General features: G+C 47.3%; 1 protein-coding gene across 1 annotated transcript in view; it reads left to right on the forward strand.

Annotated features, from left to right (window-relative positions):
* Positions 1–13,520, forward strand: part of LOC140205363 (neuronal pentraxin-2-like) — a 50,886-nt gene that overhangs the window by 25,471 nt on the left and 11,895 nt on the right. The window contains exon 2 of the mRNA XM_072272958.1: positions 8,933–9,172. Within this exon, the coding sequence (XP_072129059.1) occupies positions 8,933–9,172 (240 nt within the window). The remainder of the gene's footprint in view (positions 1–8,932; positions 9,173–13,520) is intronic.

Here is a 13,520-nt window from a genome sequence, read left to right on the forward strand (position 1 = left end):
CGGTGCAAGACAAAAATCTGGGATGTAGATAGGTTAGGTTGAGCAAACTAGGGCGTTTCTCTTTGGAGTGAAGGAGGATGAGAGGTGACTTGATAGAGGTCTACAAGATGATAAGAGGCATGGATCAGGTGAATGTCTGGAGACTTTTTCCCAGGGTGGAAAGGGCTAATATGAGGGGGCATGATTTCAAGGCGATTGGAAGAAAGTTTAGGGGGGAACGTCAGTGGTACATTTTGATACACTGGTGGGTGCTTGGAAACCTCTGCCAAGGGTGGTGGTAGGGGCAGATACATTGGGGCATTTAAGAAACTCTTAAACAGGCCCATGGATGGTAGAAAGATGGAGGGCTATGCAGGAGGGATGGGTAGATTGATCTTAGATTGGACTAAAAGCTCAGTACCACATCGTGGACTGAAGGGCCTGTACTGTGCTGTAACATTCTATATTCTATTGAACATAGGACAGCACCAGCACAGTACAGGCCCTTCGGCCCACAACATTCTGCCGACCCATATAAACATACTCCACAATCAATCCAACCCTCTCTCCTACACTGCCCATAACCCTCCATTTTTCTTTCCTCCTTGTGCCAAAGAGTTTTTTAAATGTCCCTATTGTATTAGGCTCTATCATCAACACCGGCAGTGCGTCCCAGCTACCCACCACTTTCTGTGTTAAATACATCTCAGCTAAACTTTCCTCCTCTCACGCTAAATGCATGTCCTATGATATTGGCCATTGCTGCCCTGGGAAAGGCTGCTGCCTGTCCACTCTCTATGCCTCTCTTAAACATATACAGAACTGTGCAAATGTCTTAGGAACATATACAGTATATAGCTAGGGAGCCTAAGGCTTTTGCACAGGACTGGAGTAATTTTATGTATTGCTCTGCACATAGGTCGAGCAGCATCTGGAGAGGGAAGAGATTGTTGATGTTTTGAGTCCAACCCTTGAAGAGTTCTCATGCTGGGCTTCAACCCAATGTGAACCATTATTTCCCTCCCACAGACTCTGCTTAACTGTGGCCGCAAAAATAAGCACAGTTCATGACGCATGTGAGTGATGATAAAGCTGATTCTGATACGGGTCTCTTCTGTGGACTGAGAGTGGGAAAGGGGCAGGGAGAGGGGAATCATGGTTGGGAAAAGGGGAAGGGAGAAGGAGGGAGTGGGAAGCAGGGAGACATTCTTTAATCCAATCACAAACAGGAGAAAATCTGCAGATGCTGGAAATCCAAGCAGCGCACAGAAAATGCTGGAGGAACTCAGCAGGCCAGGCAGCATCTATGGAAAAGAGTAAACAGTCGACGTATTGGGCTGAACAAATAAACAATTGTTTGGAATCAAGTGACCTTGCCCGGTGTCTCAGGGCTGGGTGTGTCTGCACTTGTGTCACCCCAGCCCTGGCACTCCTTCTCTGCCACCTGGCCTACGCCCCTCCCACAGCACTCCACCCTGGCATTCCCAACATCCTGTGCTCCCGTCAGAATTACAAACTCGCTCTCCGCTGCACGTTGAGAAATACAGTACTGTGCAAATCTGAAGCACCCTGGCTATATATACTGTATGTGCCTGAGACTTTTGTGCACCTCTTTCAAGTCATCACAGTGGTGCAGATAGTGGAACTCGTGGCCCAAGTTCTCTCCTGATCTCTGATTGTGTGGGATTTTCCCTGTGACTGCACGGCCTCCTCTGTATGCTTTGGTTTCCTCCCAGATCCCAAAGACTGCGGCTGGGGGGTTAATTGGCCACTGTACATTGCTCCTATGGTGTAGGTGAGAGATAGAATCTGGGGAGCTGATGGGAACATGGGGATCATAAAATGGGGTTCATGTAAAACAGGGACACAGGAGACCGTCGTGGCTTGGAACTGGAACAGCAAGCAATCTACCGGAGGGACTCGTGGGTCGAGCAGCATCTAGAGAGGGAAGAGATTGTTGGTGCTTTGAGTCCAACCCCTGCAGAGTTCTCATTCTGGGCTTCAACCCAAACGTGGACAGACTCTGCTCAACCTGCTGAGTTCCTCCGGCAGATCATCTCTTGCTCATTTCAATGGGTTTTCGACGGCAGGGGGCAGACGTTGTGGGCCAAAGGAACGTATGATTCAATGACTCTCTGTACGAGAAATAGCAAGTCTTCAAACAAGGCTGTCATGGTAACGTGGCGAATAATGTAATGATATTACGGTCACGGTGACGCAGATTCAGTTCTGCTGCTGCCTGTAAGGAGTTTGTACGTTCTCCCTGTGACCGCGTGGGTTTCCTCCGGGTGCTCTGGTTTCCTCCCACAGTCCAAAGATGTATAGGTTAAGAAAGAAATGAGTTATATTCATCAGATGTACATTGAAACATACCGCGAAATGCGTTGTTTGCCTTAATAATCTGAGTACGTGCTGGGGGCTGCCCATGCATGCCACAATGCTTCCGGTGCCAACGTAGCATGCCCAGAACTTTTACATGTGTATAGCAAGGATGCCTAAGACTTCTGCGCAGTATTGTATTTGTCAACATGGAGCGTAGAGCGAGTTTGTAATTCTAGCGGGAGCACAGAATGTTGGGAATGGCGAGGGTGGTGCGTCGAGGGAGGGGTGTGGGGTAGGTGGCAGAGGACTGCCGGGGCAGGGGGGGTGGCATGGGTGTAGATGCACCCAGCCCTGAGACTCCAGGCAAGGTCATTTGATTCCAAATGATTGGTTTATTGATCATTACAGAATGTCTTTCTGGTGCTTCCCACTCCCTCCCCTCTCCCTTCCCTTTTTCCCAACAATGATTCCCCTCTCCCTGCCCCCTTCCCACTCTCAGTCCACAATAGAGACCCATATCAGAATCAGGTTTATCGTCACTCACATATCATGAAATTATTTCTTTTGAAGCAACAGTACAGTGCAATACATAAAGTTACTACAGTACTGTGCAAAAGTTTTAGACACCCTAGCTGTACATATGTGTCTAAAACTTTTGCACAGAACTGTCGATAGTAGGTTAATTGGACACAAGGGTGTAATTGGACAGTGGGGGCTTGTTGGGCCAGAAGGGTCTGTGTCAAGTTGAATCACTAAAATAAAAGATTTAGAAAAATTAGAAAGGCTAAGAAATAATAAAGAAGTTGTTGGAAAGGTGGAGACTTGTCTCAAGAAAGGGATAGGAGTGGGTCCTAAGTATTCCTAGACTGAAGGTGTTCAAGAAATAAGGGGTGGAAGGGAAGGGTTGATTACGATAAATATGTCTCCCCCCTCGCTGAGTGATACCTCTCTGCTCAGTATTTAGGGAGAGAGAGAGAGTGCCTGTGGTATGTCGAATTGTCGGGTGAACGATTAGTTTTTGTCATACTGCCTATGGTGGTCTTTCTTGGGGGCTTTGCTATTGCTTGCTTGGTGGGTGGAGGGTACTGGTGCTTTTGCTGTAGTAGGTGTCGGGGGGGTCAATGCTTTGCTGCTGCTTGTGCGTGGGAGGGGGAGTGAGGGGACTTTGGGGTTCAAACATTTTTACTGTCACTCATTCTTTGGGGAACCCTTCTGTTTCCCTGGATGTCTGAGAAGAACAAGAATTTCAGACTGTATATTGGACACATTCTCTGATATGAAATGGAACTATTGAATTAATACAGGGCTGGAGAGTGAGGGAGATCAAGGACAGAGTCTGTCTAGATTTCAAGCTCAAGAGAAGCTTCGTTACAATACTGGAAACTTTTCTGTAGGCTTCCAGCCAGTGAGAAGGAAGTCAAGGAGCAGGTTTGCTGGGAAGTTTGCCAAGATGTGTAAAAGCAATGATGATAATTTAGACCTGGTTAGCAAGTCTATATTACATAGAGGCAAAGAGAAGCACGTTGAGCAGAGCTTTCTTAATCTGTGCGTTTCTGTCTCAGCGGGAATGATGGCTTTGCTGAACAATGAGCCAAACCAAATGGGGCAACTATCAGAAATAGCAGTCAAACAATCAGTAGCCATTTTATTGGGTTCCTTCCTTATCTAACAAAGAGGCCCCTGAGTGTATGCTTTTGGTATTCTGCTGCTGTAGCCCGTCCACTTCAAGATTCTAAGTGTTGTGCATTTAAAGATGCTCTTTTGCACGCCACTGTTGTAACATGTGGTTATTTGAGTTGGTGTTGCCTTCCTGTCAGCTTCAATCAGTCTGGCCATTCTCCTCTGACCTCTCCCTTTAACAAGGCATTTTCACCCACAGAGCTGCCACTCACTGGATGTTTTTTGTTTTTCTCTGTAAACCCTCGAGACTGTTGTGCATGAATATCCCAGGAGATCGGCAGTTTTTGAGATACTCAAACCACCCCATCTGGCACCAACAATCATTCCACAATCACTTAGATCACATTTCTTCCTCATTCTGATGTTCGGTCTGAACAACTGAGCCTCTTGACCATGCCTGCATGCTTTTATCCATTGAGATTTTTTGATAAGATGGTACGAGATTCAATGTTCAAAGTAACACACACAACACGCTGGAGGAACTCAGCAGGTCGGGCAGCATCCGTGGAAACGAACAGTCAACGTTTCGGGCCGAGACCCTTCGTCAGGACTGACAATCAACGTCTCAGCCCGAAACGTTGACCGTTCGTTTCCACGGATGCTGCCCGACCTGTTGAGTTCCTCCAGCGTGTTGTGCGTGTTGCTTTGACCCCAGCATCTACAGAGTATTTTGTGTTTAATGTTCAAAGTAAATTTTATTATCAAAGTACATATACATCTCCATATCCAGCCCTGAGATTTATTTTCCTGTGGGCATCCTCAGCAAATCTACAGAATAGTAACGATAACAGGGTCAATAAAAAATGAATCAGAGAAGACAACAAACTATGCAAATGCAAATATAAATAAATAGCAATAAATAATGGGAACATGAGATAATGAGATAAAGAGTCCTTAAAGTGAGATCACTGGATGTGGAAGCATCTCAATGGATGGGCAAATGAGTGTGTTTATCCCCTTTTGTTCAAGTGCCCGATGGTTGAGGGGTAGTGACTGTTCCTGAAGCTGATGGAGTGGGTCCTGAGGCCCCTGTACCTTCTACCTGATAGCAGCAGGGAGAAGAGAGCAAAGAGGTTTGTGATCAAGTCCTGAAATAAGGGGGGATATTGCAATGTAGTTAGAAAATTGGCTCCATTACAAGAAGCAGATAATTCCTGTACAATCTGGCTCTGGTATTGAAAGGAAGTGCAGAGTGCGGTTTCCCAGTGGCTGGTACTACGACCAATACATTTCTTAATATAGACTCATGAGTTGGACGTGGGTGGAGAGGGCATAATTTGCAAATTTTGCAGATGACACAAAACTAGTAAGCAGATTGAGTTGTGAGGAGGATAATAATAGACTTGGAGAAGGAGAGGGTGGTGGGAACGGGCGGATAGTTTGCAGATGCATGTTAAGGCTGATCCGTGTAAAGTAATGCATCTAATTAGGAGGAATGAGAAGCCTTAGAACAGGTGCAAGAATCAAGACGGTGTGCAAAGTTCACTGAAAGTGGCAGGACAGATTAAAAATGAAACGTGACAACCACTCTGCTGGAGGATCGCAGAAGGTCGGGTGGGGTTTCAACCAAAAATGCTGACAATTCCTTTTCCCCCCGCAGATTCTGTTCAACTTACTGCATTCCTCCAGCAGATTTAGAATTTATTTAAATCTTACATCCATCCCACGATTGTCTGCTGCTCTTGATTCCAACCCCTGCAACCTCTTGCCTCTCAAAGTTTAACCAAACATGGGTTCCTGGAATTTATATAAATAGAGACAGAGTTTACAAGAGCAAAGCAAACACATGAAGCACTAACGCAGGTACAACTGGAGAAGAGTGTACTGGAATACTCGCCCCTCGCCTGGATGAGTGCAGCTCCATCAACACTCGAGGAGCTTGACACCACCCAGTACAAGGCAGCCCACTGGATCGGTACCCCTTCCACAAACATCCAGTCCCTCCACCATCGATGAACAGTTTCAACAGTGTGTGCTATCTACAAGATGCACTGCAACAACACACCAACGTTCCTAGGGCAGCACCTCCCAGATCCATGACCACTACCATCTAAAACAGCAGATACCTGGGAACACCACCACTTGGAAATCCCCCTCCAAGTCACTCACCATCCTGACTTGGAAAACAGATCACCATTCCTTCATTATCACTGGGTCAAAATCATGGAATTCCCTCCCTAACAGCACGGTGGGTGTACCTACACCTCAGGGACTGCAGCGGTTCGAGAAGGCAGCTCATCAGCACCTTCTCAAGGGTGAGCAACTAGGGACGGGCAATAAATGACACCCACATCCCAGAAATGAATAAATTTTAAAAAAAGGCCCAGTTCTGGGCACCACACTTTAGAAAAGATGTGAAAGCAGTAGTAAAAGAGTGCAGAAGAAATTCATTGATGTTACAGCTCTGTGCAACTCACTATAACAAAGGTGTTAAGGCTTTGAAGAGGATGCAGAGAGGTTTATCAGGATGCTTCCTGGTTTAGAGGGCACGAGGGGCTGGATAAACTTGGGTTGTTTTCTCTGGAGTGTTGGAGGCTGAGGGGACATCTGAAAGAGGTTTATAAACTTATGAGAGGCATAGATAGAGTGGACAGGGTGTATCTGCTTCCGAGGGTTGTAATATCTAAACACCAGAGGACATGGATTGAAGGTGAGAGGGGGTCGGTTCGAAGAGGATGTGAGTGGTAAGTTTTTTATTCAGAGAGTGGTGGATGCCTGCTATGATGGTAGAGGCAAATACATTAGAGGCTTTTAAGGGACGGTTGGATAGGCACATGGATGTGAGGAAGATGGAGGGATATGGATGTGGTGTAGGTAGGAGGGATTGGTGCTTGGGTGTTAATGATCTGCTTGTTAACTGGTTCAGCATTGTGGGCCGAATAGCCTGTTCCTGGGCTACAATATGTTCTATGACATAGTACGAGGAGAGGCTGATCATAATAGAAGTGGTACTGGCTGAGGGGTTGATAGAACCTGAAAGAAGTTCATAAAATTCTGAGGGACATAGTATTTAAGAAACTTTTGCATAGGCAGATAGATGAGAGAGAAATGGAGGGCAATATAGAAGGATAGGCTTGGATTGATCTTAGAGTAGGTTAGCAGGTGGCACAATAATGTGGGCTGAAGGGCCTGTACTGTATTGTACTGTTCTAAGTTCTATCTTCTAAGTAAATATAAACACAGACCTTACTGAATTGTGTAGGAGGTACTGCAGGGTGGAGTAAAACATCTATCCCATTTCTATTTTTCTTTTCTTTTCAAATCTTTTTATTGTTATTATCCAAAATTATCACGAGTACATCGAAGTAGGCAACATTTACAATGTCTCAAAACAAAATATTGTTTTAAAGGTTGAAAAATTGTTGGTGACAAAAAAAAGAGGGAAAAAACCCTACTAAGCAAGGAAAAGTGAGGAAAAAACCCCACCATTTCTATTTTTTATGGCCTCCTTCATCCCCCCAGCGTTGCAGTGACATTTCAAAGGACACCTCACCGGGTGTAAAATTCTTCAGGAGAAGCGGGGGCCGTTGGAGAACGGCTTCACGTTCAGTTCCTGTGATGTGCTGCATCCAGTGAAGTGGAAGGCAGATGGAGCCTCAGTCAGCGAGACGTGAGTCAGCTCTGAGATGCCAGGGGGCCCATCTGCCACGTTCGATTGTGAATCCTGTTGCTGCCTGGGATGAGGCTGGTGCGGATCTGTGCCAGACCATCAAAAGCAAGAGGACGGTGTGGCTCATGCTCATACACAAAACTCTCCAACAGCCTTTGAAATCACGATTTACAATGCAGCATAGAATAACTTAATGGAGTCAATAAAGAACCGTAAAATACAGCATCGTATGGCTAATTTTCCCCACAGTTTACACTCACATACCTCACTAGCAGACACAGAACTTGGTATTGCACATCAAGATACATTCTCCAGTGTCACTGAAACCGCTGTCACACACAACTCACTGTCAGACACACACCCCACTGTCAGACACACAATCCACTGTCAGACACACACCTCACTGTCAGGCACACACCCCAATGTCAGACACACACCTCACTGTCAGACACACACCTCACTGTCAGACACACAATCCACTGTCAGACACACACCTCGCTGTCAGACACACAATCCACTGTCAGACACACACCTCACTGTCAGACACACAATCCAATGTCAGACACACAATCCACTGTCAGACACACACCTCACTGTCAGACACATACCTCACTGTCAGACACACACCTCACTGTCAGACACACAATCCACTGTCAGACACACAATCCACTGTCAGACACACACCTCACTGTCAGACACACAATCCACTGTCAGACACACACCTCACTGTCAGACACACAATCCAATGTCAGACACACCCCACAGTCAAGTCAGACACAAAATCCACAGTTGGACACAAACCCCACTGTCAAACAAACACCTCACTGTCAGACACACAGCCTACAGTCAGACACAAAATCTACTGTCAGACACGCAATCCACTGTCATCCACACACCCCACTGTCAGACACACACACCACTGTCAGACACGCACCCCATTGTCAGACAAACACTTCAGTCTCAGACACACTCCCCACTGTCAGACAAGACACTTCAGTATCAGACACGCACCTCAGTTTCAGACACATAATCCACTGTCGGACACACACCCCACTATCAGATACACAACTCCCTCCTTGGCCATATGCACACCTTTTTATTCTGGCATCTTCCCCTTTCTTCTTGGTCCTGAAGAAGGGTCTCGGCCCGAAACGTCGACTGTCTGCTCTTTTCCATAGATGCTGCCTGACCTGCTGCACCAGCATTTTGTGCGTGTCGCTTTGGATTTCCGGCATCTGGAGATCTTCTCATGTTTGTGACGCTAATACCTGACGTGCAGACTGTGTTTATGACGTGCTACCATTCTTGTTCTGTTCTGTCTCGCCTGCCGACTAGGGGGAGTTGTTGTCTCGGGGCAATGGTTCCTCAACGACGCTGTCTGGCGTGCAGCAGGTCCACTTCTACCAGAAGATGCAGGAGCTGGAAGGCCAACTGCTTGCAAAGCTCTCCGAGCTCGAGAGAGAGCGCTCCTTCCTACAGAACAAGAGCGACCGGCAGAGGCACCGAATGGAGGAGCAGCTCCAAGCTCTTCACCAACGCATCGACAATCTGGAGAAAGGTAAGCACGGGGACAGTCCTGGGGCACAGTGTGATGCCTGTTGCGTAACACCAGCACAGAAGTTCGCTATCCAATCAGTAAATACGGGACAGCCAGGTGTGGCCCTCCTGAAAAATTCTCCGTGCCTTCTAGAATTGACTCACCTACAAAGTTCTGCAGGAACTCAGCAGATCAGGCAGCGTCTATGGAGGAGCGTTTCAGGCTGATGGAAGTTTTCAGCCCAAAAGGTCGACTGTTTATTCCCCTCCATAGATGTTGCCTGTCCTGCTGAGTTCCTCCAGTATTCTGTGTGTGTTGCTCAAGATTTCCAGCATCTGCAGAATCTTGCGTGTCTTCCGGTTTTTTGAGAGTTGACCCTCCCTTTCCTCCAGGTCACCTCAAACTCTGCTGCCCACGTTGGAACCAATACCAGGTTTCATTCAATCATCCTTAAAAAAATACCTTCATTATAAATTACATTCTCTAATACTACAAAATACTACATCAAAATATAGACAAAACAGTGACTAATACAACTAGTAACACAAGCTAAGTTAAATTAAAAGGTTTTCATCCTTACGGCGAATCATAAAAATTCTTATCCCCTGCAATGCCCAATGACCCATCATCCCTGCCTGTGTTTGTACACCTATACTAAGTCCGGACTGTCTGTGCTTCAGATTTAATATACACACTGGTTTTCTGTTTCCTTCACAGTCTTACCCCCTCCCAAACCCCTCCATCTCTGTAAATCTTCTTAAACTCCTGTGATATCTGCACTCTGGCCTCCTAATCTTCTCTGATTCTAATACCTGGGCCCTAAGCTCCAAATTTCCCTTGATAGAAACTGCAGAGAGTTGTGGACGCTTCTCAGCACATTACAGAAACCAGCCGTGAATTCTGTCTACAATTCTTGCTATCTCGGCCAGATAGCCACCATAATCAAGGACCTCATCTGCCTTGGGCATTCTCAGCTTCCCCCTTCCCATCGGGCAGAAAATACAAAAACTTAAAAGCATGGACATCAGATTTAAGGAACAGCTTCTATCCTTGCTTAAGATTTTTGCTGATGTTATGTAGGTATTTCATTTTTAGCAGTTCTGTAAGAGCAGTCTGTTTGGGTTTGAGCTGAGATAAGGGGCTTTGCTGTTCAACTTAAGAACGTGGTGTCAGCCAGTCAGGATGGTGCAATTGGGAGAAGGTTCTAGAGAATGCTGGGTGGAGAGGTTTTTGTGAGGGAAACTGGTGTGGGTCGAGGTCTTTTTTGGTGGGAGCTGGGAGGAGACAGGAGGGAAGATGGCTGAGGATGTCATCCCTGTTGCACAAGGGGCTTTGTGCAGATGAATGGCTTCAAGGAGGAAGGGCCAATACTCCCGTGGGAAAGCCCATTTGTTTGGGATGGGTTTTGAGCGACATTTGGGAAGGTGGTGTGCGTGCTTTCACGCAGACTGAGGGACCAGCAGGTGATTTAAAGACAAATGCAAGATGAGCTCCAACTTATCCGCACATTTGCCTGTTCAGTTATGATGGGCCCGTTTGTTTTTTTTCTTTTTCTTTAATAACTGTTTGGTTAACATTCTTAAATATGCTTCCTTTATAATTGTATGCAGTGTATGATCTGTGGTTTCTTGCCAACGGTGATTGCAGGGGGTGGGGGGAAGTAAATCTCACAGCACTCACACAAACTGGGGTTTGGGTGGGTGAGACATCCCAACCTCACAGGTTTGGCGGGTCCAAGGTCGTGTACACCCTAGACATATGGACCCTGAGAAAGGTGGGTTCCTCGCCTCAGAGCCCAGTGGCTGTTAGCGAGGGGCTAACGAGCTGCATTTTCAGAGACGCCCAGTAAAAAGGGGTTTCACCACTTTGATATACACTGTTATGGACTTGCACCTTATTATCTGCCTGCACTACAACTTCCTCTGGAACTGTAACATTTTAATCTGCATTCAGTTATCATTTTCCTTTGTACTACCTCAGTCCACTGTTGCAAGGAAACGAATCATAAACAGAAGAAATTCTGCAGATCTCCTCAACAGCTTTCAATTCCCTGGCCCTGACCGCTTAATTTTCACCATGGATGTCCAGTCCCTAATCACTTCTGTCCCCCATCAAGAAGGACTTAAAGCTCTCTGCTTCTTTCTCAGCAAAAAAACAACCAACCAGTTCCCCTCCTCTGTTTGGCAGAATTGGTCCTCACCCTCAACAGTTTCTCCTTTGGTTCCTCCCACTTTCTCCAGATTGAAGGGGGTAACCATGGATACCCTTATAGGCCCCAGCTATGCCCATCTTTTTGTTGGCTAAGTAAAACAGTCCATATTCCAAGCCTTCCCTGGTAAATGCTGCCCAACTCTTCCTTCGCTACATTGACAACCACAAGTCGGTCCATGGCCTCCTCTTGTGCCAGATGAGGCCACTCTTAGGGTGGAGGAGCAACACCTTATTTTCCATCTGTGCAGCTTCCAACCTGATGGAATGAACATTGATTTCTCCTTCTGGTAAAAAAAATTCCCTACTCCTCCCTTATTCTTCTATTCCCCATTCTGGCCTCTTACCTCTTCTCACCTCCCCTTGGGTCCCCTCCTTCTTCCCTTCCTCCACTCTCCCCTCCTATCAGATTCCTTTCTCTCCAGCCCTTTCCCTTTCCCATCCACCTGGCTTCACCTATCTCCTTCCAGCTGGTCCTCCTTCCTCTCTCCCCCACCTTTTTTACTCTGGCATCTTCCCCCTTCCTTTCCAGTCTTGAAGAAGAGCCCCGGCCCAACACGTCGACTGTTGGTTCATCTCCATTGACTCTGCCTGACCTGCTGAGTTCCCCCAGCATTGTGTGTGTGTGTGTGTGTGTGTTGTTCCTGAGGCAGTCCCTCCTGTAGCTGCTGTCAGTGCTGGGGAGGGATGTGTCCATGATGGACCGGACTGCAGCCTCTTGTGCTCCTGTGTGATGAAATGGGATCAAGAGAGAGCAGGTTGATGAGAGACACGAATAAAGATTGTAAGACCTTCCGAAGATACGTAAGATACAGGCGCCACGGTAGCATAACAGTTAGTACGACACATTAACTCAGGTTGGAGGAGCAACACCTCATATACCGTTCAGGTAGTCTCCAGCCCCTTGGTATGAACATAGAATTCGCCAACTTCCGGTAATTCCCTCCCCCTCCCTTCCTCTATCCCTATGTCACTCTGCCCCCTCCCCCAGCTGCCTATCACCTCCCTCACGGTTCCGCCTCCTTCTACTACCCATTGTGTTTTCCCCTATTCCTTCTTCACCTTTCCTGCCTCTCCCCTCCCCCACCCCTTTATCTTTCCCCTTACTGGTTTCTCACCTGGAACCTACCAGCCTTCTCCTTCCCACCCTCCCCCCCCACCTTCTTTAAAGGGCCTCTGCCCCTTCCCTCTTCAGTCCTGATGAAGGGTTCCGGCCTGATACGTTGACTGATCGTTTCCATGAATGCTGCCCGACCTGCTGAGTTCCTCCAGCGTGTTGTGAGTACGACACATTTACCCCTCGGGCCGTTACAGAGTTCAGAGTTCAATTCCAGCGCCACCCATAAAGAGTCTGTATTTTCCCCTTCCCCCCCCGCGAAGTGCGTGTGTTTTCCCCAAGTGCTCCGGTTTCCTCCCACATGCCTGGAAGGTTAATTGATCATTGTAAATTGTCCCATGATTAGGGTAGCGTTCATTGTGTTTGTTGGGGATCACTGGTCCAGCATGGCGAGAAGGGACCACAAGGGCGTTCCCTGCACTGTATCACTAAGTAAACTAATTAATCAATGAAATGTACCTGAGGCCTCCGTCGGCCAGGGTCGACCATCCCAGCTGTCGAGATACGCAAGCCTGGGCAGGACAATATGGAGGGCAGGCTGTTGCACAAGTAGCAAGCTCCCCCTCTCCACACTGATCAATCCAGAGGAACAGCAGAGACCGATACGGTTTGGCCCCAGCAGCATCACAGGAGCTGCCAGTCAGCGTTGAGCTCAGTGTAGGACTGCCTCTGGGACTCCACCTCCGGATTTTTCCCATCTCAAAGCCTTCTCTATGAGTGTGTACAACTGCAAGGCAGCGGAAGTTTGAGAGCAGTTTTCCTCCTCCTAGAAGAACTTCCAACCACGGCTGATAGGCCCCACCTGCCCGAAGCGACTGGTTTCTAAGGTGCCAGTAACCCACCTTTGCCCCTTCTCCTGTCAGTAGCAATGGTCCTGCTGGGCTTGGTTGCTAAGCCACACGTGAAGGCCAGGAGCTGGACTGGTTGTCAGAGGCTACTCGAGGCACACGCCATTGGGGGCGTGTTTAATAGGTAGCGGGAGCTTGTCTCCATTACCAGCCCAGGCTGTAACAACCTGAGGGAACCTTAAATATGTAAAATAGAAAAGAGTAGTAAAAGTTACTGTG

Source organism: Mobula birostris, chromosome 11 (assembly GCF_030028105.1).
Source record: "Mobula birostris isolate sMobBir1 chromosome 11, sMobBir1.hap1, whole genome shotgun sequence".
Taxonomy (NCBI): domain Eukaryota; kingdom Metazoa; phylum Chordata; class Chondrichthyes; order Myliobatiformes; family Myliobatidae; genus Mobula; species Mobula birostris.